This window comes from Hippocampus comes, unplaced genomic scaffold, assembly GCF_001891065.2.
Source record: "Hippocampus comes isolate QL1 unplaced genomic scaffold, H_comes_QL1_v1.1 scaffold57, whole genome shotgun sequence".
In the NCBI taxonomy this organism is placed as follows: Eukaryota; Metazoa; Chordata; class Actinopteri; order Syngnathiformes; family Syngnathidae; genus Hippocampus; species Hippocampus comes.
In genome coordinates, this window is record NW_017805039.1 from 1,341,691 (window position 1) to 1,365,953 (window position 24,263).

Below are 24,263 nucleotides of genomic sequence, written 5' to 3' on the forward strand. Positions count from 1 at the left end.
CGACCATGTAGAGTAGGGCATTTTTTAGCCCAAAAAAACGACGAGGTAAAGTAAGGCATTTTTGGCAGAAAAAAACGGCCATGTGTAGTAAGGCGTTTTTGGCCGAAAAAAACGACCATGTAAAATAAGGCGTTTTTGGCCGAAAAAACGGCCATGTATAGTAAGGCGTTTTTGGCTGAAAAAAAAACGACCATGTTTAGTAAGGCATTTTTAGCCGAAAAAAACAACCATGTATAGGAAGGCATTTTTAGCCGAAAAAAACGATCATGTAAAATAAGGCGTTTTTAACCCAAAAAAATGACAATGCATAGTAAGGCGTTTTAAGCCGAGAAAAACAACCATGAATAGTCAGGCGTTTTTTTGACAAAAAAAAAAAAACGACCATGTATAGTAAGATGTTTTTAGCCGAAAAAAACGACCATGTACAGTAAGGCATTTTTAGCCCAAAAAACCGACCATGTATAGTAAGGCGTTTTTGGCTGAAAAAAACGACAATGTGTAGTAAGGCGTTTCTAGCCCCAAAAAACGACCATGTACAGGAAAGCGTTTTGAGACGAAAAAAACAACCATGTATAGTAAGGCGTTTTTGGCTGAAAAAAACGACAATGTGTAGTAAGGCGTTTCTAGCCCCAAAAAACGACCATGTACAGGAAAGCGTTTTGAGACGAAAAAAACAACCATGTATAGTAAGGCGTTTTTGGCTGAAAAAAACGACCATGTGTAGTAAGGCGTTTCTAGCCCCAAAAAACGACCATGTACAGGAAAGCGTTTTGAGACGTATAGTAAGGCGTTTTTAGCCGAAAAAAAAAACGACCATGTATAGTAAGGCGTTTTTGGCCGAAAAAAACGACCATGTTTAGTAAGGCATTTTTGGCTGAAAAAAAACGACCATGTATAGTGAGGCGTTTTTGGCCGAAAAAACGACCATGTATAGGAAGGCATTTTTAGCCAAAAAAAATTACCATGTAAAATAAGGCGTTTTTAACCCCAAAAAAAGACAATGTATAGTAAGGCGTTTTTAGCCGAGAAAAACAACCATGAATAGTCAGGCGTTTTTTTGACAAAAAAAAAAACGACCATGTATAGTAAGATGTTTTTAGCCGAAAAAAACGACCTTGTAAAGTAAGGCTGATGGTTATGATTGAAAGGTCAATAATTTCCACAAATAAATAAACACACTTAACGTGAAACTAATGTTAATCATATGAACAAAACAAACATGTACAGCAGTCTGAAAAATATACACACAAATTAGTTATTTTAAATGGAACATTCTCCAGTCAGTTTGGGTCTGATTGTCTTTAATTAAAAACAGGAAGAAAAAAAAAAAACATTTATTCAGGGGAATAAACAATCGGACACAAACATGCTAACACACACTGAAGCACTCTTTGCATTAAAGCAGAAACTTTATTGCTCCCTTCAGGGAAACAGTTCCGGCAGTCCTGCTTGTTCCCCAACAAACTTCACAGTTCAGCGCAGGAATCGAACCCCCGACCCAGTCTCTCACAGCTGTTTGAACTTTCCGCTGTCTTGTCGCAGCAGCGTGAAATAGAGACGCAAGAAGGAGTAGCAGACGCCGAGTGCGGCGTACACGGACGTGGCCAACAATGGCAGGAAGGGAAGCCTTTGTTGCCACGGCGACAGAGGAAAGACAAGCTCGCAGGCGACAGCCACCACAGCAAGACCTGACAGGTAGACCACCTCGAGAGGGTGAAGCAAAGACCCCCGCCCGCTGAAATGAGACAACAGAACACAGTCAGCAATATTCTACAATAGGATGTATTGTATTTTTGTGCTGTTTGTAGTTTTACTTGTGCGGAGGAGCAAAAGGTCCACTAAGAATATCATCATTATTTGTTAAGAAAAACATGGAATATTGTGAGGAAAAAGTTGTAATACTATATTAAAAAAAAAAGAAAAAAAGTTCAGAATAAACTTGTAATCTTCCAAGAAAGGAAATAGTTCTGGTTTACAAGAATAATGTATTAAGTGGAGAAACTCAATGAAATGGTCAGTAAAGTTTATTTTTGTATTTATTTTTTCTTTGTCCCACCTGTGGAGTCTTCCAAGAGCAGCGAAAGAGAAGATGGTGAACATCATCATCAGTGCACATTTGATGGGCAACTCTGCATAACATAAATAAAAATGCAACTGTCATTAATGTGTTCCAGCAGTTTTTGTTTTTTTTTATTTTAAGAAAAATAGAACTCGACAAAATTGGGCTTAATCTGCTTGGAATTTTGGCTTGCACTGTACCTGCCAGGGTGAATATCAGTGGGAACAGCGAGTAATGACCCGTTGTGCTCAGAATCAAGAAGATCCCAGCATCGTCTCTGCTCTCGACTGCCAAAAGACTGCATCGGAGGCAGACAAAAAAAAAAATAAAACATTCTCGAAATGGCAAACGTATATTCTACACAAAAAAGAAGAGTCAATGAAGCACCTGAGCGGCAGGATGGCGATAAGGATGGCTTTCTCGTGGACGTGCCAGCCGAACGCGAAGGAGGCGAGTGCACAGACCAGCAGGCAGCGCAGGAACCCACGAGCACCACGAGGACGCCTCCAGATGGACGCCAACGCTGGCTAAGAAAAAAAACAACCATGTACAGTAAGGTGTTTTGAGCAGAAAAAAACGTCCCTGTATAGGAAGGCGTTTTTTGCTGAAAAAAAAAATGTATATATAGTAAGGCGTTTTTTGACAAAAAAAACGACCATGTATAGGGAGGCGTTTTTTTTTGACGAAAAAACGACCATGTATAGGGAGGCGTTTTTTTTTGACGAAAAAACGACCATGTATAGGGAGGCGTTTTTTTTTGACGAAAAAACGACCATGTATAGGGAGGCGTTTTTTTTTGACGAAAAAACGACCATGTATAGGGAGGCGTTTTTTTTTGACGAAAAAACGACCATGTATAGGGAGGCGTTTTTTTTTGACGAAAAAACGACCATGTATAGGGAGGCGTTTTTTTTTGACGAAAAAACGACCATGTATAGGGAGGCGTTTTTTTTTGACGAAAAAACGACCATGTATAGGGAGGCGTTTTTTTTTGACGAAAAAACGACCATGTATAGGGAGGCGTTTTTTTTTGACGAAAAAACGACCATGTATAGGGAGGCGTTTTTTTTTGACGAAAAAACGACCATGTATAGGGAGGCGTTTTTTTTTGACGAAAAAACGACCATGTATAGGGAGGCGTTTTTTTTTGACGAAAAAACGACCATGTATAGGGAGGCGTTTTTTTTTGACGAAAAAACGACCATGTATAGGGAGGCGTTTTTTTTTGACGAAAAAACGACCATGTATAGGGAGGCGTTTTTTTTTGACGAAAAAACGACCATGTATAGGGAGGCGTTTTTTTTTGACGAAAAAACGACCATGTATAGGGAGGCGTTTTTTTTTGACGAAAAAACGACCATGTATAGGGAGGCGTTTTTTTTTGACGAAAAAACGACCATGTATAGGGAGGCGTTTTTTTTTGACGAAAAAACGACCATGTATAGGGAGGCGTTTTTTTTTGACGAAAAAACGACCATGTATAGGGAGGCGTTTTTTTTTGACGAAAAAACGACCATGTATAGGGAGGCGTTTTTTTTTGACGAAAAAACGACCATGTATAGGGAGGCGTTTTTTTTTGACGAAAAAACGACCATGTATAGGGAGGCGTTTTTTTTTGACGAAAAAACGACCATGTATAGGGAGGCGTTTTTTTTTGACGAAAAAACGACCATGTATAGGGAGGCGTTTTTTTTTGACGAAAAAACGACCATGTATAGGGAGGCGTTTTTTTTTGACGAAAAAACGACCATGTATAGGGAGGCGTTTTTTTTTGACGAAAAAACGACCATGTATAGGGAGGCGTTTTTTTTTGACGAAAAAACGACCATGTATAGGGAGGCGTTTTTTTTTGACGAAAAAACGACCATGTATAGGGAGGCGTTTTTTTTTGACGAAAAAACGACCATGTATAGGGAGGCGTTTTTTTTTGACGAAAAAACGACCATGTATAGGGAGGCGTTTTTTTTTGACGAAAAAACGACCATGTATAGGGAGGCGTTTTTTTTTGACGAAAAAACGACCATGTATAGGGAGGCGTTTTTTTTTGACGAAAAAACGACCATGTATAGGGAGGCGTTTTTTTTTGACGAAAAAACGACCATGTATAGGGAGGCGTTTTTTTTTGACGAAAAAACGACCATGTATAGGGAGGCGTTTTTTTTTGACGAAAAAACGACCATGTATAGGGAGGCGTTTTTTTTTGACGAAAAAACGACCATGTATAGGGAGGCGTTTTTTTTTGACGAAAAAACGACCATGTATAGGGAGGCGTTTTTTTTTGACGAAAAAACGACCATGTATAGGGAGGCGTTTTTTTTTGACGAAAAAACGACCATGTATAGGGAGGCGTTTTTTTTTGACGAAAAAACGACCATGTATAGGGAGGCGTTTTTTTTTGACGAAAAAACGACCATGTATAGGGAGGCGTTTTTTTTTGACGAAAAAACGACCATGTATAGGGAGGCGTTTTTTTTTGACGAAAAAACGACCATGTATAGGGAGGCGTTTTTTTTTGACGAAAAAACGACCATGTATAGGGAGGCGTTTTTTTTTGACGAAAAAACGACCATGTATAGGGAGGCGTTTTTTTTTGACGAAAAAACGACCATGTATAGGGAGGCGTTTTTTTTTGACGAAAAAACGACCATGTATAGGGAGGCGTTTTTTTTTGACGAAAAAACGACCATGTATAGGGAGGCGTTTTTTTTTGACGAAAAAACGACCATGTATAGGGAGGCGTTTTTTTTTGACGAAAAAACGACCATGTATAGGGAGGCGTTTTTTTTTGACGAAAAAACGACCATGTATAGGGAGGCGTTTTTTTTTGACGAAAAAACGACCATGTATAGGGAGGCGTTTTTTTTTGACGAAAAAACGACCATGTATAGGGAGGCGTTTTTTTTTGACGAAAAAACGACCATGTATAGGGAGGCGTTTTTTTTTGACGAAAAAACGACCATGTATAGGGAGGCGTTTTTTTTTGACGAAAAAACGACCATGTATAGGGAGGCGTTTTTTTTTGACGAAAAAACGACCATGTATAGGGAGGCGTTTTTTTTTGACGAAAAAACGACCATGTATAGGGAGGCGTTTTTTTTTGACGAAAAAACGACCATGTATAGGGAGGCGTTTTTTTTTGACGAAAAAACGACCATGTATAGGGAGGCGTTTTTTTTTGACGAAAAAACGACCATGTATAGGGAGGCGTTTTTTTTTGACGAAAAAACGACCATGTATAGGGAGGCGTTTTTTTTTGACGAAAAAACGACCATGTATAGGGAGGCGTTTTTTTTTGACGAAAAAACGACCATGTATAGGGAGGCGTTTTTTTTTGACGAAAAAACGACCATGTATAGGGAGGCGTTTTTTTTTGACGAAAAAACGACCATGTATAGGGAGGCGTTTTTTTTTGACGAAAAAACGACCATGTATAGGGAGGCGTTTTTTTTTGACGAAAAAACGACCATGTATAGGGAGGCGTTTTTTTTTGACGAAAAAACGACCATGTATAGGGAGGCGTTTTTTTTTGACGAAAAAACGACCATGTATAGGGAGGCGTTTTTTTTTGACGAAAAAACGACCATGTATAGGGAGGCGTTTTTTTTTGACGAAAAAACGACCATGTATAGGGAGGCGTTTTTTTTTGACGAAAAAACGACCATGTATAGGGAGGCGTTTTTTTTTGACGAAAAAACGACCATGTATAGGGAGGCGTTTTTTTTTGACGAAAAAACGACCATGTATAGGGAGGCGTTTTTTTTTGACGAAAAAACGACCATGTATAGGGAGGCGTTTTTTTTTGACGAAAAAACGACCATGTATAGGGAGGCGTTTTTTTTTGACGAAAAAACGACCATGTATAGGGAGGCGTTTTTTTTTGACGAAAAAACGACCATGTATAGGGAGGCGTTTTTTTTTGACGAAAAAACGACCATGTATAGGGAGGCGTTTTTTTTTGACGAAAAAACGACCATGTATAGGGAGGCGTTTTTTTTTGACGAAAAAACGACCATGTATAGGGAGGCGTTTTTTTTTGACGAAAAAACGACCATGTATAGGGAGGCGTTTTTTTTTGACGAAAAAACGACCATGTATAGGGAGGCGTTTTTTTTTGACGAAAAAACGACCATGTATAGGGAGGCGTTTTTTTTTGACGAAAAAACGACCATGTATAGGGAGGCGTTTTTTTTTGACGAAAAAACGACCATGTATAGGGAGGCGTTTTTTTTTGACGAAAAAACGACCATGTATAGGGAGGCGTTTTTTTTTGACGAAAAAACGACCATGTATAGGGAGGCGTTTTTTTTTGACGAAAAAACGACCATGTATAGGGAGGCGTTTTTTTTTGACGAAAAAACGACCATGTATAGGGAGGCGTTTTTTTTTGACGAAAAAACGACCATGTATAGGGAGGCGTTTTTTTTTGACGAAAAAACGACCATGTATAGGGAGGCGTTTTTTTTTGACGAAAAAACGACCATGTATAGGGAGGCGTTTTTTTTTGACGAAAAAACGACCATGTATAGGGAGGCGTTTTTTTTTGACGAAAAAACGACCATGTATAGGGAGGCGTTTTTTTTTGACGAAAAAACGACCATGTATAGGGAGGCGTTTTTTTTTGACGAAAAAACGACCATGTATAGGGAGGCGTTTTTTTTTGACGAAAAAACGACCATGTATAGTAAGGCTTATTTTGCCGGAAAAAACGACCATGTAAGGCGTTTTTTGACGAAAAAAAACGACCATGTATAGTAAGGCGTTTTTTGACGAAAAAAAAACGACCATGTATAGTAAGGCGTTTTTGGACGAAAAAAATGACCATGGCGGTTTTTTTGCCTAAAAAAACCCGACCATGTATAGTATATAGTAAGGTGTTTTTGGCCGAAAAAACCCCACCATGTATAGTAAGGCGTTTTTGGCCTTAAAAAAAAAAGACCATGTATAGTAAGGCGTTTTTGGCCGAAAAAAACGACCATGTATAGTAAGGCGTTTTTAGCTGGGAAAAAAAAAACGACCATGTATAGAAAGGCGTTTTATTTGGCCGAAAAAAAACACCATCTGTAGTAAGGCGTTTTTTACCAAAAAAAACAAGACCTGTCAACACCCCTAAGGCTTGTCTGTGATGGAATGTTGTCTTGGGCGAGCAGGTGGACAGAAAACCTCACTCCTGACATCTCATTTTGACAAATATACACAATCGCGAACTCCAAAAAAATATCTGAGAGGTATGGTGAATTCTCTCATTTTCCGTAAATTGAACGTTTCAATCGACATTGTGACAACCAAAATAGCGTATGAGTTTTTAATTCAGCTATGGTCTTATAATGCCAAAAATTGTTCTTTAAGGCATTCCATATTTTCTTTCCGGTTAGTCAGATTACACACCGTAGTACCAGGCATTAGAATGAATATGAAATTGAAGAAAACAAGGCGAGAGTTCTGGCCCTAATAATAACAACAATAAAAATAAGACTGACCAGGATGGACAGCAGAGTGCAGACAACTGTGATGGACGGAGTCACAGAAGGAAGGACAGAGTGCTGGAACTCTTGAACCAACCCACCCGTCATGGAGGCCCGAGGGAGCGTCGTCTCGTTCAGAAGCTTGAAACAAGCACCTGAAAAAAAACATTCATTATTTCTAAGTCTTCACCGTAGATTCCCAATAAACTGGTGCAACAGATGGGATGTTTTGGGGGGGATCTTACGTAGAGAACACGCCTAATCGGGACATTGTGCATTCTCACACAACTGTTGCAGAATCAGAATTAGAATCAATTTTATTACCTTTGTCAGGGAAAGGTTCATTCACAACTTGGATCTTTTTGTTTTTGAGGATGCACAATGTTTACATTCGTACCCAGAGTGGCCAGACTTTTATCCAGGACATTGTAGAGGGCCCATACGTTTGGCGCCCAGTAGGCATGACAGAGGCCTCGCTTGAAGGGGAAGAGGCGCGACAGCATTTGAGGAAGCTGACCCTTCAATATGCACAAAACATAGCAATTCTTTAGTCTGGATAACTATTTTCTGCAGCACTTGTCCTCATTCGGGTCCACTCACCATGGCAATAAACGGGCCAAAAGAAAGAGCGCACACAGCCGCCACGATGCTGCCGAGCGTGAGCAGGCGAAGCGGGCTGAAGCTCCTCCATCTTATGGAGCCGTCTGCAGACAAAAAACACAAAGAGCGGTTGTTGTTAGGCCTTGGGGGTGGAAAATCTTTTCAGAAGCTGTGCCAATTTCAGTTTTTATGAAACAGCATGTGTGGGTTGAATGTTTCATGTGTCAGACCACGGTTGTCCTGTGTGAAGCAGTAGCTCCTCAGCAGGAAGATGCCATATGCCGGAGCCACGTACAGGTAGATGTGCTTCAGATTGAGGAGGATGGCAAAAAGCAGCGCCCCCTGCAGGTGCTGAGACTATTCAAGGCAGAAGGATCAGGTTCACCCATGGGCTTGACAGAGCGAGTAGGCTTTTTCGAGTCTTTTACCTGCAAGTGTTTGGCGACGGACAGCAGCAGGAAACCAAAGAGGAAACCGTTGTACTGAAAATGAATGTCTGAGAAAGGACATCAAGGAACCACAGGATCATCATTAATTTACACATGATAGTCAGTGTCTAAACTGCTTAGTGTGCTTGAAATCGGGTGAGACCGCAGCATAGACATCAGTTCAACGACTTCCTCCTTTTGCTCTCGAACTTGATTAAACCGCACCTTGTATGCAACTAGTCTCTCACTTTGTTTCACCTTCTGATAACCAGATTTCGGCCTGTTTTGCTACCACTTCTCCTCGGTTCTCTGCCCCTCCTCTCCTGAGCAGTAATGTGTCAAGTTCAAGGCTGTGCTATTCTCTACCAGGAATCCTAGCTGAAGGATACGATCAACAATAAGAAGGCCAAAGTTCCAAAGCAGCAGCACAGCCAGGACAAAAGACGGATGAGTAAAGATGTCCCGAGTACCTTTCCGGTCACGGACACACCTGCAGCACCTGCACACAAGACACCGCATATCAGTTTCACCATCTACTAAATGCACAAATGTATAGAGATTTACACTGGTGGTGGCCGCACTCACTCCCTGGCGCCGTAGAAAAAAAGCAAGTCAGTGAAGATGACCGAAAGTCTCTGGAAGAGGATGGTAGCTGGACTGGCATAGTTCAGATTGCTCACTACCAACATCTTGTTGTCAAAGTGCTGAGCAACGTGGGAAAGGCTGAACTCAAACCAGGCGAAAAGCGGCGGGTAGTCCAGCGTCCACTCTGATGTGTTCTGCAAGGAAGAGGCAGAGAAACAAATGCAACACATTGTACAAATTAGCTGCCAGGACAAACATTTAAAAGGACAAAGAGAAAAAAAAAACTGTGTTTTAAATTCACCTCATGATACCACCTGGACAATGGCAAGTTATGTGTGATGGCCAACCAGTTCCTGTGCACCTCAAAGTCTGTGGAGTGACTATACACACAAATAAACAGTCAGCAAAATAAAATCACACGAGACATAAAGTTTTAATGTATTAATCTTTTTTTGGGGGGGGGGCATATCCTTGGATTCATCCACAGTGCTACTCATGCAATGAAAGTAAAAATAAAATAACCTAAAAGTACACTAATGTTACATTTATAGACGGTATTGTTAAGAAATAGACAATCATGATTACCCCGTCAAGGAAAGAATGCTGTGATATAACACAGAGCCCTAGATTTGGCACTTACGACGGTACCCACATATGATGTATGAAGGTTACAAGCAGATTTTTTTAACATGTCCTAAAGATTTCCATTTAAATATTTACCGTAACTGATATTTCATCAAAGTGAAAATCTACGACACAATCCGATTTACGTACACGTTCTTAACTAAAAGGAAGCTTCAAAAGCTGAAACAGCGATATCTTGTGAGTCTGGGGCGTCATAGCAACCATTTAAACACACAGTCACACACCATGTTAACCATGTTAAGTTTGCAGTAACATACTATACATGTGGCAATATTTAATTTGAAAAATCTACACTCAACATTCATTTTTCATCTTCGACAACTAAACCATACTGGTGTTAAGAAGTAATATCGAGCCAGTCAGACTGTGTTAACCGGATGCTAACAGACTACCCTGGAGGTGTTTTAAACCACCGTATGGCTCAAATGAACGAAAAAAAAAAAACCAACATGTCACCGTTAAAAGATAGCCGACTCACTAAGCGTTCATAAACAGAGCTTTGAGCAGGGAAACCCCCAGGGCTAACGATGGAAACCAGCTCCCTTTTTCCACCGAGGTGGCTGCCATGACGGCTCCATAAGGTTTGAATTGAAAACTTTATTGAAAGTAAGAGTAAGTGACCACGTCCAATGTGAGACGATCCTGTTGAAACGCATTCAGCTAAACATTTGCTATATTTTAAATAAAATCCAATAACATTGAGTCCCATATATGATAGTGGGGTCTTTTTTTAAATGGTGGCCAATTGTGTCTTCAGTGAAGTAGGCGGAATATCCGCACGAAATACAAAAAAAGCAGCACTTCCGGTCTTTACACCCGGGTCGTTATCCAACAAGGAAGTGTCACTTTAATTTCCATACTTATTTTTAGTTTTTATCTCACTTTGAAACTCAAAACGGGGTCTAATGAATACTTTGTTGCGGCGCTGGATGCTGCGGCGGGTCCAAAAGTGGAGAGGTAACTCGATGAGGGAACAATGAAAATCGATGTGCAAATCTCCATTTTGTCCTTGCCCCTCTTCCCAGCTGCTGAAGTTGTATCTGTGTGACAGGGTTCCATGTCGGCACTCCGATGGCGACTTTTGACGTGAGAAAAGTTGAATTAACTCCCTTGGAGCAGCGAAAGCTCACTTTCGACTCCCACGCCATGGTGATGGAGCTGGCGAGTAGTGGTGAGGGAACTACTTGATGGGACAAGCCGAAATTCACAACATTTAAAGACTTTTCTGCCCACTCTAGCGACCCGCCAAATAAAAATAAAAAAGCGACACCAAAACTTTTTATGGTGTTATTTGAGACTTCTGGATGCCACCTCCAGAAATGTTCCCGTGTGTCCAGACTGCAAATGAACAGCATGTTCTCACACTCCAGGTTTGGACAAACGTCAGGCCGAGCTCATCGTATCCGCTCTGGTGACGTTGGCGACGGCCAACATGGATATCGTCTACAAAGACATGGTGACCAAGTCGCATCAGGTGGGGCAAGAGGCCGGGGCTCGGACGTTGAGAATGTGTCGCATTCACTGTCCTAGATGACAAATGAGTAAAATAAAATCTCATTGCAGGAAATTGCGCTGCAGCAGATCATGGCCCACCTGGACGCCATCAGGAAGGACATGGTGATTCTGGAGAAGAGCGACTTTGCCAACCTGCGCTCTGAGAATATAGTATGACTTAGAAGCAGATGCATTACACGTTAGACGAGTGGTTAAGCGTAAAACGCTCTTTATTTTTGCCTCACAGAAGATGAAGCGAGAACTGGAGCAGCTGCAGAATCGACTAAAAGTGAGTGAGCTGATGGGTGGCGCATGTTTGTGATACAGGGAATAAGAGTGTATTTGTGCGTACATGTGTGTGGGTTCAGGAGGAAAGTGAAAAAGTCAGAGCGGAAACCAAGCTGGACATCAACCTGGAGAGAAGTCGTGTTTCTGACATGGTGAGTTTGCATGGATGTGTGTGTGTGAAAGTGTGCGTGGACTTCACTAAACTGAACTCCCTGTGCGCTCTCAGTTCACAGAACAGGATAGGAAACTAATGGAGGCCAACACAGAGTTCCATCAAAAGGTAAATGTAAATTAAAAACATGTATTAATGTCCAGCACGGTTGGCCAGTGATGAGCACATCTGCCTCACACTTTTGAAGTTGGGTGTTTGAATCTGGCCTCTCATGTGTGGAGCACCCCAGCAGTGCTGCCTACTTTTTGGTATAATTATTATAATTTTTTTTGTAGTTTCACTGCTGGCTTGTTATGTTAACATGTGCTTTAGAGAGCCGAGCTAGAACATGACAACATGGAGACTAGCAAGAAGATGGACCTCCGGGTGGCTTCACTCAAAACGATCCTGGAGTCACTCAAGCTGGAGACCATTCGCTACCTCGCAGGTACCAGTTGTCTTTGATACCTACTATTTTAATTTTTAAATTTGTCTTAAATATTGCCTGTGGTATCATGTTTAGGATTTGTGTTAGTAGAAAGCCTGTATATTAAGCCCTATGTGTTTTGTGTTTCCATAGCGACGGTGTTTTCCTGCCTCGCAATTTCTCTGGGGGTTTATCGGCTGTGGAGGTGACAAGAGTGCCATCTTCATTTGGCTCACAAAATAGTTCCAGCTGGAAATACTTCTTTTAAACGTTATTTTTTTAAGTGGAAGCTTCAGATATTTTACATCAGGATCATTGATATGGAACATTAGTTTACAAATTTTTTTATGGAAATATGACATTCATGAGTTGCTAACCATGATTTTTTGAAGTAAAACTATGAGCAAGTTTTGTTGAGTAAATTGTTTTTCTTCCTAAAACAAGGCACACAGTTGGGTTGAATTTGACTATTTTTCCACCCGTTGAGATTAGTCAAATGCCAAAATTATCAGAGGTCTGTTCATCCTGGGGTGTCCAATGTTGAGTATTTAAACCAGCACCAAGTTTTTTGGTGGACAAGGGGTATTTGAGACCATACTTTCATAATGAGACAAAAACAATGTTGAAATTCACGCCTTTATTTTTAATTTCAAAAACAGAACAATTAAACCAAAGAACAATCACACAAAAAGTTTCTGAATCTTTATTGAAACTGAACACCAAAAAAAGAAAAAGAAGTAAAAATGGCCTGCAACTTTTGTTGACCAGGTGATCTTCCACGGACCAATGAGATTGATGCTTACCTTCATCGTGGCCATAAACTGAACCCCTGCAACTGCCCATCATCAACTCATGCAAACGAGGAGTTATCCAAACTACAACTTAGACCAGTTGTTTCATTCAAATCACTGGTACGCCAGAGATTCCAAAAATACTTTAATGTATAAATTAAATCATGTACACGTTGAGCCCGAAAATGAAAAATTTCACTTATCGAAGCAGCAGCAGGGTGAAGTGCTCGGCACAAATACCAAAATGTATTCAAGTTAAATCGCCGACCAACCGAAGACTTTTTCCTTCAAAACAAAGAAAAAGCGCAGCCGAGAAGCTGCTCACAGTCTGTCCTCTTCTGATTGCAAATCTGTTAAAAGCGGCTCCTCTACTTTCTGCTTCTTTGCTGGATGCTCGCCTTCACCCTCCTCAGGATCAGCTTCCTGCTTGATCGAGGCCTCAAAGGTGCAACACTGTGAATTGTCATCTTCCTCTGCCTTTATGAAGATGCCCAGCGGGTGTTCGCTCAGCACCTTGTTGGGCGATGGCGTTGCATCCATGTACGAAGATGTCTGCGGGAAACGATAGCAGTGGGTCAGATAATTTTTTTAGGGCAATATAATCCTTGCTTTTAATACTCACGTTTTTATAGTCCTCGAAACAGGAAGGATGGAAGTTCTGGGGAGAAAGAGAAAAGGTGGCAGAAAGTGAGGAGTCAGTGAGTGGTTCGTGTCAAAAACTGCCCCCCCCCCGCCCCCACACACCCAAAACACCCCCAACACACCTTATCGTCGACTCTAATGGCATTCTTGAGGAACCAGTCCTCCTCTTCCTCCACCCAATATGTCTCGAAAGGCTCCTGGCAGATTTCGCACAACTGTCGACACAGCCGGGTTTTTAAGCGTTAGGACAAAAAGACAAAACGCCACAAAACTTTCAACAGGTTTTAAAAATTACGTTTCTTGAGCTGTCCCCAAGAGGGTACAATTCATTCATTTGTGCAAGGATACATTAAAAGCACCCTCAGTTACTGGCAAACTTGTATTTGCTTGTTCCATATCGATGGCCAAGAAATGTCTTTAAGCAAATGTCTTCACGAGACTGTTCGTGACAAATCTGCATACAAATTGGGATTACAAGTCACCACCGAAAGGACGGGAGTCAGGGGACCCACCTCCGCGACTTGATCTTTAGCGGCCTTGACACTCTGGAACTCCTTCTCTTTGGCCGCCGCCTGGTTCTTCTGTACCTCCTCCTCATTCTCCTTCTCAAAGAACAAGCTCTTGGCTCGCTCCTCCAGGTCAGCTATCTCCTCAAACTCAACCCAGTCCTGGCAAAAAAAATAAATAACACACCGATAGCCTCACACTCTCCAACTGAAAGCCAAAGAAACAAATTCCTTGTGTGTTCTACATACTTGGCCAATAAAGATGATTCTGATTCTGATAAAGAAAGTGGTTGATTTCTTACCGTGAGGCCGTAATACCAGCGGCGGTGCGTGATCTTTTTGCCGGCCACCTTGCCAGCATGGTTCTGCCTGAAGTGCCAGTCCAGGTGGTCAGCGTACAGGTCAGTCTGTGCGGCTGTGAACCTCATGCTGCACAAGCAGCACTGGTTCCCCGAGTACAGTTTGGTCACGACGCTCTCGTAACGTCTGTCAATGAAGGAGTGATTGGGTTAAGCCGCTAAAGGCCTGTTAGAGATGATGAATGCATTGAAGATACCTGGAAACCATTTTAAATGGAACAAAATGTGTTGTGCATTTTGTTCAGTTTAAAACAGGACTTCTCAGAGCAGACACCATTTTAGGAAAGTAGTAAATATGAATAATTATAATTGTCACAAAGCTCACTGTTTCATGTCGTCGAGCTTGAAGTTGGTGAGGTCGGGGAAATCATCCTCCACCTCCTCATCCTCTTCCTCCTCTACAGGAGGCGCCTCTGGACACGCTGAGGGTAACTCTGGGGGAAGAGGATGGAGAGCGAGAAAAAAAGTCTAACATGAATAAAATGGCATTCCTTACTGGTTATAGTTATCAAAATGCAACAGTGGACTGACCGCACGTGGGGGCTGTCGTGTCGGGCTGCGACCCTTTGATGATGCCGGTGGAGATGAGTTTGGAAAGCAAGTCATTGACGTCAACCTGACCGAAGTGGTTCTCTGTTGGGGCCATTTGGGGGGCTGCAGGGAAACAAAAACATCATCTTTTGTTAGAAATAAAGATGATTCTGATTCTGATAAAGAAAGTGGTTGATTTCTTACCGTGAGGCCGTAATACCAGCGGCGGTGCGTGATCTTTTTGCCGGCCACCTTGCCAGCATGGTTCTGCCTGAAGTGCCAGTCCAGGTGGTCAGCGTACAGGTCAGTCTGTGCGGCTGTGAACCTCATGCTGCACAAGCAGCACTGGTTCCCCGAGTACAGTTTGGTCACGACGCTCTCGTAACGTCTGTCAATGAAGGAGTGATTGGGTTAAGCCGCTAAAGGCCTGTTAGAGATGATGAATGCATTGAAGATACCTGGAAACCATTTTAAATGGAACAAAATGTGTTGTGCATTTTGTTCAGTTTAAAACAGGACTTCTCAGAGCAGACACCATTTTAGGAAAGTAGTAAATATGAATAATTATAATTGTCACAAAGCTCACTGTTTCATGTCGTCGAGCTTGAAGTTGGTGAGGTCGGGGAAATCATCCTCCACCTCCTCATCCTCTTCCTCCTCTACAGGAGGCGCCTCTGGACACGCTGAGGGTAACTCTGGGGGAAGAGGATGGAGAGCGAGAAAAAAAGTCTAACATGAATAAAATGGCATTCCTTACTGGTTATAGTTATCAAAATGCAACAGTGGACTGACCGCACGTGGGGGCTGTCGTGTCGGGCTGCGACCCTTTGATGATGCCGGTGGAGATGAGTTTGGAAAGCAAGTCATTGACGTCAACCTGACCGAAGTGGTTCTCTGTTGGGGCCATTTGGGGGGCTGCAGGGAAACAAAAACATCATCTTTTGTTAGATGCACTATGAGATACTATTTATGATGCTTTACCATCCCGGTACAATGAATGCGACGAGCAGTTTTGTGATCCCACCTGGCTGTGCAAAAGGCGCTGGGTTCTGAGGCAGGAAAGGTTGGTTCATGTTCAACACGTTCACCTAAGCGCAAAAACCAGCAACATGAGCATGGCATAAGGCAAGAATTTCCAAATCTACTGGCTGGTATTTGTTTGGGGGGGGTGCCGCCAACGTAATACTATTATTGTGCTCACCGGCGGCTGCATGTTGACTGAAGCTACGGCGGGGTTGAAGAAGGGGTCGGCGCCCGGCTGGCTGAACGGAGGCCCGGGCAGGATGTTAAAGTTAGCCGTGGGCTGCAAGTTCGGCGGTGTGGGGAACGCCATTGGGGCAGGGTGGAACTGAGAGTTGATGGGGTCCGGGAATGGCTGCGGGGCCATTGGGAAGTTTTGATGGGGGGGGATATTGTTATCGTACATGGGAGGAGGCATCGGCCCCATCGGTATGGATGTGAATCTTAGGGGGCCCTGTTGGCCGGGTGGCCCGTCAAAGTGCGGGCCCTGAGGAGGTAGGTCAAACCGTGGCCCCGGCTGGCCGGGTCCCTCATAACACATTGGAATGACAGAGCCTTCCAACCGCAATGCAGGGTTCTCAAAGGGCATTGGCCGCTGCAAGCCCATTGGTACAGGACTGGGACCCAGGTTGTTGTCAAAGCATTGGACTGCATTGTCAAAGTGTCCAGGCCCCGGTCCATCAAACCTTTGGGGAACCTGTGGGCCCAAATGACCGTCAAAGCGACCCATATTGTCCGTGCTTCTCAATGGTCCCTGTGGAATGTGTGGTCCGTTAAACCTCTCTGGCATGTTGTGATGAATGGGCCTGCCTGTGTGAAGACCCTCAAAGTGGGATTGCTCATTGTACCAGCCTGGAGGGTTTGGTCTAGACGGGCCCATGTTTCCGGGAGCGTCAAAGCAGGGAGGTAGGGGGCCACCTTCGTGCGGAGGGGTGTGTCCCGGGGAATTACTTGACTGATGAATATTAGACAACAGCGCACCAAGCACAGGCCCCTGGAGGATAGATTGAGGGGCGAGGGGTGGTTCGGAAGGGAGCGGCCCATCATCTGAGTGTTCACTGTTGGGACTCTCAAAGCGTGGAACAGGGCTCATGTCCGCCATGTCCCTCTGGTGGAGCGGTGAGAGACGTTCACGCTCAAACACCGTGAGCGGAGTTTCCAGAGCACACGGGCTCGGACAGTTCCTGACAACCAGGCCGCTGGGGTGGGAGGATCCATCCAGACGCCGTGGGTCAGGGTGCCTGGACTCGGCTGACGGGGCGTACCGCCGCGGAGCGTCATAGCCGCTCTTCTGTTCCTCACGTTGACGCTCAGTCAAGGGGGAGTTCCACTCTCTTTCACCTGGGGAAAAAAAATATGAAGCAAGAGCAAGATGTTACATCAGCTCATCAACTGTCTTAGTGCAAAAAGCTTCCTCTGCTTCCAATTTGACTGATTCAAACCATTCCAACTTGAACGCCTATCACTACAGCACTGAAATCCAGCACAATGTGATCCAATGTATGGTGTACACTCACTGGACTCTCTGGGGTCAGCCCTCCTCCTGAAGCGAAGGCCTGGCAGAGATTTAAGCGCGGGGAACTCTTTGCCGTGGTTGTACTCCTCTATCATGGGGGCGAGCGGAGGTCTGGATTCCTCACGTTCTATGCTTCTCCTCTCTTCTGTCAACAAACAAACAACTTTAGATGACACATTCAAAATATTTTGGCGGCTGACTTTGTCAGATCATTTCTTCACCTTGATCCCGTGGTGCCCGGCCTGGCCCTTCACATTCCTCCAAACCATCCCAGTCTTCTCCGGCGGTGCGGTGCGCCACCTGCGTCTTCCTCAGCTTGGACTTGTGCTCAAAGTAAGTCAACTGAGCCTGGTCCAAGGGCTCAGGAGGCGTGGCCAGCAACGTCTTCCTGCCAGGAAAGTTTGCGGCAGCGTCCCAATTTTCTGGACGCTGTTGCTTCTCCTCCTGATACTGGAAGAAGTTCTTGATCTTATGGGCCATGTTCAGGAAGTCCTCCTGTGAAATCTCACCACTCTCCAAGCTCTTGCTTGCCTGCAGATATCAAATTGGAAGTCATTATTTAAGTCAACAAACAACTACAACGAACCCTTTGTATGTTGGCAATATTTTTAGATGAATTTGAAATCAACTGTCCATATAAATGTGTTAGGTAGACATACTCTTCTGAGCAGGTCTTTCTTGGACGCAGAGTTGAGGACTTCAGGTATCTGAAGGTTGGCGTCCACACTGAGACGGTGTTTCGGGGTACGGGGGGTGGTGGGTCGGGTTGGAGTGTTGTAGGTTTTGTGCCTCTGGGTTCCCTGCTTTGTGTGTGAGTCTCCAGGCTTAAGACTGAAAGTGCAAAGACAGATGTCCACAAATTTAACAGCAGAGCTGACAATGGTCAAGATGAAATTTGAAGCATGGAGAACATGAGTGACTCACTGTTTGTTCTCATCCCAGCCACTCCTCCAGCGGAGAGGATCTTTGGCCTGGTTATTGCCTCCGTCGTGGCTCCGTGGAGACTCTCTGGACTTGGAGCGGCGCTCGTCCACCGGCGTCTTGGAGGATGAGCGGCGCTCGTCCGCCGGCGTCTTGGAGGATGAGCGGCGCTCGTCCGCCGGCGTTTTGGAGGATGTGCGGCGCTCGTCCACCGGCGTCTTGGAGGATGTGCGGCGCTCGTCCGCCGGCGTCTTGGAGGATGAGCGCCGCTCGTCCGCCGGCGTCTTGGAGCGCCGCTCGTCCGCCGGTGTCTTGCGCTCATCCACCGCCGGTGTCTTGCGCTCATCCACCGCCGTCTTGCGCTCATCCACCGGCGTCTTGCGCTCATCCACCGGCGTCTTGCGCTCATCCACCGGCGTCTTGCGCTCATCCACCGGCGTCTTGGAGCGTCTGCTCTCCACCTGGTTTTTCTTGGGCGCCTGTCGATCATCTCGCGTGTTCTTTCCATGCACTGGTTCATCACCCCTGACCCTCCTGGGGTTTCCTGCCTTGTGAGATGGCGACGGTGATAAGGAGGTGCTCCTGGTTCTGCTCTTGGGTGACCTTCTGCCTTTTCTCTTTGGAGAGTTCGGAGAGCGCGATTTGGACCTAGAGCGCGTGCGTTTTCTGGCATGTGTTCGGGCATTGCCGCCGACCTTCTCTGCAGACTCACTGTGCTCACGTTTGGTCACCAGGCCGTTCTGCAGCCTTCCTCTGTAGGCTTTTGGCAGCTCGGTGACCCGTGCCGACTCATCTCGCTTGTCGCTGCATCTTTTCTTCTCCTTTTGCTCATCATCTTTGCTATCTCCAGCCTTGTCCAGGACACGTTTCTTCAAACGGGGGTCTTTCTTTGAGCTGTCTGTAGACTTGTGGCTCTCAACTTCAGGATGCTTGTTTTTAATCTGAACATTTTTAGTCATTGGAGGAGACTTTGTGTTGAGCTTCTCATCCTTTCTTGGGATGCGTCCCTTTTCTGAATGAAGTGTTTTATCAGCTGCTCGTTTCTCTGGCGTTACAACAGGAGTTACTATTGTAGGAGGGGCTTCCTTTTGCTCAGCAGGCTTCTCTTTGTTTTTCAAAGGTCCTGTGGGCCCTATGCGGTTCAGACGCGGGTCTCTAGTGGGTAATTTAGGGTCACTTGGAGGCTGAGGCGCAATCAGGGGTCGAACCACAGGGGTAGGCTGCCCAACTGGCTTCGGTGATGTCACGAGCGGTACTGGGGTTGGTGTTAATAATGAAAATCCTCCCACCTGCAACATGATAACATTCTATTGGAACTAACTCACACTGACCCAAAACAAACAGGTAGCAAAGACCTTTAGCAAATACTACTTGAAAATATGGTGTGTTTCGAATACTGAACCTTCCACTCTGTAAATCTGGGACATGAAATCAACAGCCAGCCTGAAGTTCTTTTTGCTCTTTTATAAATTTAAGCCTTAATAAAAATTGCCCCCCTTGATAGGTAACAATTAACCACTTTGATGTAAATAAGCAAATACTTTTAGCAGTGCTTGCTTGCTTTAGACATAGTGGTCTACCATAACATGTATTTTCTACTCAGGTCAACATAGCAACAAGCTAACAAAATACTAAGCACAAAACTATCAAAATAAGCCTTTTGGAAATCCTATTGTTTGCCTACCAGCTGTGCCTTGGTCTGCTCCAGTTCCAGCTCAATCTTCTTCTGCTGAAGCTCAAGAAGCTGCTTCTGCTTGGCCAACAGCTGCTGTCTGATCATCTGCTCTTGAGTCAAGCTGGACTGAATTACTGGCGGAGGCAGTTGTGAAGGGGTAGGCCGAGAAGGGGCTTCCTCGGACTAGAGTCCAGGAACCGGACGTATAAGGGACAGAAATGACACGTTTAGCTGTAGAACAAAGTCCACTCCATCCGGGTACGACGAAAGGTAATTTTCCAAAAGGGTGATAAACTTTTCTGTCTACACACCTGTTTTAAAAACTTTGGGTTGACATGGATGCTGGCATTGACTGTAGGCGGCAGAGGCTTGATGGGCCACGCCGGATCCACAGAGTTGACACGTACGTCTAGTGCATACAGTTTCTTCAGAGGGAAAATCTCGTCCCATGTTGATCGCAACTTGAACAAACTCTTTCTTGTGTTCTCATCCACCTACGAACACAGTACACCGCTTTTGTACACAGCTACTTGCAGCTCAACTCATAAGCTCAACAACAATGCAGCAATTGCTCGACAAAATTGTTAAAAATCTTAAGCCACCAATAACTCTTACTGCTAATAAAGCACAATATAGCAGGAAACTAAAAATTAAAGTAAGCAACAACTGTGGCCGCTACAGGTGATTCGGTTTCAATAAATGGAAAGAGGCATCAAGAAGAACTGTACCTTTTCAAAGACACATATAAATGAAGTGATTAGGTTTTTAGCAAACACTGCGAGGTACTCTCCTCCAACATTCTTCACTATGGAATCCACTAAGTACAAAACTGGAAGCTTCTCAGCTGCTGGGGCCTAGAGCGATAGAAAACTCAACAAGTTTAGAACACAACAGGGGTTAGAAATAACATTTCAGAACAAATGCAAAATGCTCAACAGAGGAAAAAAATGCACAAATTAAGTCCCTATGTTGTGGGGGGGAAAAAAAGGTTGGAAAAGGTGAAGATCCACGTTGCATCATCCTCAACAAGATAAAATCATCCTCTGACAACCAAGTCAAGTAGAAGTTGATTCACCCCAGAGTCAATGAGGAAAAATGTCTTAAGGGGGCAAGGGGGGAAAAAAAAAAAGTATGTTGCATCCTTGAACCAGTTTACCTCCAGAGAGTGTTTTCCCATGAACCAAGCACTCTCTGTACTTTACCCTGGTGACATCAGTCTTCAGCTCCACACCCAATGACTTGTCACTTTGTTTTGCAGTCATTAAAAAAAAAAAAAAAAAAAAAAAGTAAAAACCCCAACAATTACTCTTTAAAAAAAAAAGTTCAGCTTATTTTGGGAGGCGTTTTAAAGCAGCTGTGACTCAAGTCTATGACTTAACCCTGCTGCATCTTTGGAATGTTGTTCAACAGCCAACCAGAGTAGGCTCAACATTGTCAGTAAAAGGTAACCAGACTCGTAGCAATAAATTACACTGGGAAATAAAAAAATGACAAAAAGCACATTTCACATTTTTTATTATTAAACATTTTAGCCAGTCAAGAACAGTTTCAAAAATTCACTCCGAGATAAAAGCAGGGGAAACGTGAGTGAAATCAGACTTGTTACGTCATGCGTCAAAATGCAAAGAATGAGAACTAAGGCAAGCTGCTGACTAACATTTACTTCACTAAAAGCCCAAAACTGTTGTCCAACTAACTTTTTTTTAAACTCCATTTATTACATTAACAAGACTGAGGAGGAGGACGGGGAAAAAAAACACTGTGGTCTCAAGGAGCACGTTTTTATTTCTGGACTGCGAGAACACAGTGAACGTTCAAATACACAACTATAGAGGCAGAAATCCACCATAAAAAACAATGATTCTATTTACTTTGTTGAATTAGGTAATCATTACTTGTACTGTGCTCAAGGTCAAAGCTGTTTATTCCAAATGGAGGTCACATACTAGACTACATGAACAACAACTAAGTTAGCAAAAACTCGGCCCACATCAATACTGTACTAAAAAAACAGTACTCCATGTAGTCATTGTTATTTTAACATTATATTTATGCTTACTTGTAGTGCTTGTTGTTTGACAACTTAATGGAGGCTTCTTAACCTTTGAAATGCCGTATGAAATTAAATGCCAGGACTAAAATTGGATTGCAAAAATAGTTTATTGCTAAAAGCACCCAGGCAGTTGCTTCATAAATTTGTGACCTTTTTAATCTATAGGGTTTGTTTAATGACAGTCCACCCTATGCAGGGATCAACGCTCCAACTCTTCTCCAAAAGAACCACAAGGTTCGGGAGCGTACTCATGTGAATTTGTGACCATTTTTCCAGAGGTGCATTTTTGAGGTCCAACATTGATGTTGGGCGAGAAGACCTAGCCCTAAGTCGTTTGATTGGTGTTCTATCGGGTTCATGTCAGGACTTCACAAATGTGTTCCCAGAAGAATGGTGAAAATTCTCATAAACTAACTCCCAAACCTCATGGAACACCTTCCCAGAAGAGTTGAAGCTATTATAGCGGCAAAGGGTGGACTGATGCATTAAACGGCAGGAAAGGGATGACATTCAAGTTTATATGCAAGTCAAGGCAGGTGAGTAAATACTTTTGGCAAAGTAGCGTCAGTATTTTACAATATGAATATCGTAGAACGAGAATTAAAATTCAGCTATGCCTCCATTGTAAAGGGGCTGTCAGCCCCAAAATGTTCTTTGCAATAATTTGTTTTATGCGCCTTCACTAGTCTAAACACGGCATTCTGGTTAATACAGTGTTTTTGGAATATTAGTTAAGCAGCAAAATCCACCTGTTTTAAGTCACCTGAAGTGGTGGCCATTTTGACACTTTGTGTCAACTGACAATGAAGTTGCTCAGGGTTGAAGAAACAACCAATCACGACTCACCTGTCGTCTGAAGCTGAGTCATGATTGGCTGTTACCCAAGCAACTGTGGTGTCATTTTCGGTCGACAGCAAGTGGCAAAATGGCCACCCCTTAAGATGGACAAAAAGGGGTAGATTTTAATTTTAATACTTTACTCATATTCCACAAACGCAGTATTAATCAGAATGACATGTTTAGACTTGCGGAGGCGCACACTACACATTGTAAAGACCATTTTTGGGTGGACTTCTCTTGTGAAGAAATCCATTGAATTCCTACTTGGCGATGTATTGAAGGACTTAAATACAAATGACCCTTTAAATCGGCTAAAATCACAAGCCACGACTAAAACTGGGTAATAAATTATATTTATCCCATTAAATTAATTATAACATTATTAATTTCTGCTTACACCTCCTGAAAATCACACCAACTTGACGGCTCGACGGCTATCACTGTGGAAGGCCTGTGAACGTCAGACAGCGACGGTTAAGTCTTGGTGTAAATTGTTACGTGAACCAAGAGAACGACGTTAAATGTCACCGAGGACGTTAGCTGATAAAATTATCGTCGAAAACTCACAATCTGTTTTTCTTTTTATGGCGGACTTTGCTTCACTTTTTGGTGCACGAGGGAATCCTGAGTGAACAACCTTCGATTAACTTAAGTAACAACGCATAACTATAATTTCACTTTTAAGTGAAGACTATTTTTAACGCGTTGCTAACAGGAACGTCGCCAGACACATGCGGAGATGAGGCGACATGTTGTGGGTAACTAACGCCCGACGCCATGTTTAAGCTAGCAAGCGGCTACCGTCGACACAAACAATCGGCAATCATTTTAAACAAAAAGAATATTCTTATCATAAAAACCTTGCTTATTTGTGCTTCAATTATCGCGACGATATCCTTGGCGAAGTTGACGTTTTCCTCGGCCAGAATGGTCAGCATGTTGATGTGCGGCTTGCTGTTGAACGTGAGGTCTTCCAGCGAGGACTGATACTCTTGGCAGGCATCTTCCCTCGCCGCACTGTCGTCCATCTTCGACCGGGGGAAAGCTACACCAACTTTGTCGCGAGGGTACGCATTGAGCAGCAGGCAGTCCATTAACTCATGCGGCGAGCTGGTTTCCTCGCGTAATATCACGGCGAAACAGCAAGTTTCCACTCTTTTGTCGTTTACAAGCGGCCTTAATAAGCCCGTTTCTCCCCGTTGACGCCGACAAGAAAATGGCGTTGGTGACCAAAGACCTTTATACGTCAACAACACGAAACGTGTCAGCG

At 43.6% G+C, this 24,263-nt stretch overlaps 3 protein-coding genes across 4 annotated transcripts; 1 reads left to right on the forward strand and 2 right to left on the reverse strand.

Moving 5' to 3' along the window:
• Positions 1-1,320: 1,320 nt before the first annotated feature.
• Positions 1,321-10,386, reverse strand: alg8 (ALG8 alpha-1,3-glucosyltransferase). Its single transcript, XM_019864213.1, has 13 exons — positions 10,258-10,386; positions 9,436-9,514; positions 9,135-9,328; positions 8,939-9,048; positions 8,550-8,617; positions 8,352-8,478; positions 8,122-8,225; positions 7,919-8,039; positions 7,537-7,676; positions 2,447-2,586; positions 2,260-2,357; positions 2,057-2,129; positions 1,321-1,735 (listed from the first exon to the last, which is right to left on the reverse strand). The coding sequence occupies exons 1-13, from the start codon at positions 10,344-10,346 to the stop codon at positions 1,507-1,509; spliced, it is 1,572 nt and encodes a 523-aa protein (XP_019719772.1). The 5' UTR covers positions 10,347-10,386; the 3' UTR covers positions 1,321-1,506.
• Positions 10,387-10,595: 209 nt separating this feature from the next.
• On the forward strand, positions 10,596-12,550 carry ccdc90b (coiled-coil domain containing 90B). The gene is made up of 9 exons (XM_019864258.1): positions 10,596-10,736; positions 10,831-10,950; positions 11,150-11,253; positions 11,343-11,444; positions 11,521-11,562; positions 11,642-11,713; positions 11,788-11,841; positions 12,046-12,160; positions 12,293-12,550. Exons 1-9 carry the CDS (start codon positions 10,685-10,687, stop codon positions 12,346-12,348), a joined length of 717 nt encoding a protein of 238 aa, XP_019719817.1. The 5' UTR covers positions 10,596-10,684; the 3' UTR covers positions 12,349-12,550.
• Positions 12,551-12,826: 276 nt separating this feature from the next.
• pcf11 (PCF11 cleavage and polyadenylation factor subunit) lies at positions 12,827-24,244 on the reverse strand. Of its 2 annotated transcripts, none has more exons than XM_019864115.1 (18): positions 23,854-24,244; positions 20,829-20,954; positions 20,412-20,594; positions 20,110-20,283; positions 18,807-19,714; positions 18,429-18,647; positions 18,164-18,335; positions 17,726-18,035; positions 17,506-17,646; positions 16,170-17,329; positions 15,993-16,056; positions 15,761-15,883; positions 15,555-15,663; positions 15,173-15,356; positions 14,085-14,240; positions 13,695-13,787; positions 13,553-13,588; positions 12,827-13,482 (listed from the first exon to the last, which is right to left on the reverse strand). In XM_019864115.1, exons 1-18 carry the CDS (start codon positions 24,085-24,087, stop codon positions 13,252-13,254), a joined length of 4,623 nt encoding a protein of 1,540 aa, XP_019719674.1. In that variant the 5' UTR covers positions 24,088-24,244; the 3' UTR covers positions 12,827-13,251. The 2 variants fall into 2 exon arrangements, with proteins under 2 accessions (XP_019719674.1, XP_019719673.1); XM_019864114.1 differs by having other exon boundaries at positions 17,506-17,649.
• Between the last annotated feature and the right edge of the window lie 19 nt (positions 24,245-24,263).

What these genes read in the sequence shown, in the direction of transcription:
- alg8 (XM_019864213.1), bottom strand. Translation starts at nt 10,346, where the DNA reads ATGGCAGCCACCTCGGTGGAAAAAGGGAGCTGGTTTCCATCGTTAGCC. An exon ending in TGTCCAGGTGGTATCATGAG is followed by an intron (nt 9,329 to 9,435) that starts GTGAATTTAAAA and finishes TCTTCCTTGCAG; the next exon opens with AACACATCAGAGTGGACGCT. An exon ending in CTTCACACAGGACAACCGTG is followed by an intron (nt 8,226 to 8,351) that starts GTCTGACACATG and finishes TTTTGTCTGCAG; the next exon opens with ACGGCTCCATAAGATGGAGG.
- ccdc90b (XM_019864258.1), top strand. Translation starts at nt 10,685, where the DNA reads ATGAATACTTTGTTGCGGCGCTGGATGCTGCGGCGGGTCCAAAAGTGG. An exon ending in ACACAGAGTTCCATCAAAAG is followed by an intron (nt 11,842 to 12,045) that starts GTAAATGTAAAT and finishes CATGTGCTTTAG; the next exon opens with AGAGCCGAGCTAGAACATGA. An exon ending in GACCATTCGCTACCTCGCAG is followed by an intron (nt 12,161 to 12,292) that starts GTACCAGTTGTC and finishes GTGTTTCCATAG; the next exon opens with CGACGGTGTTTTCCTGCCTC.
- pcf11 (XM_019864114.1), bottom strand. Translation starts at nt 24,087, where the DNA reads ATGGACTGCCTGCTGCTCAATGCGTACCCTCGCGACAAAGTTGGTGTA. An exon ending in ACCCAAAGTTTTTAAAACAG is followed by an intron (nt 20,284 to 20,411) that starts GTGTGTAGACAG and finishes CCTGGACTCTAG; the next exon opens with TCCGAGGAAGCCCCTTCTCG. An exon ending in CACGACAGCCCCCACGTGCG is followed by an intron (nt 15,664 to 15,760) that starts GTCAGTCCACTG and finishes CTCTTCCCCCAG; the next exon opens with AGTTACCCTCAGCGTGTCCA.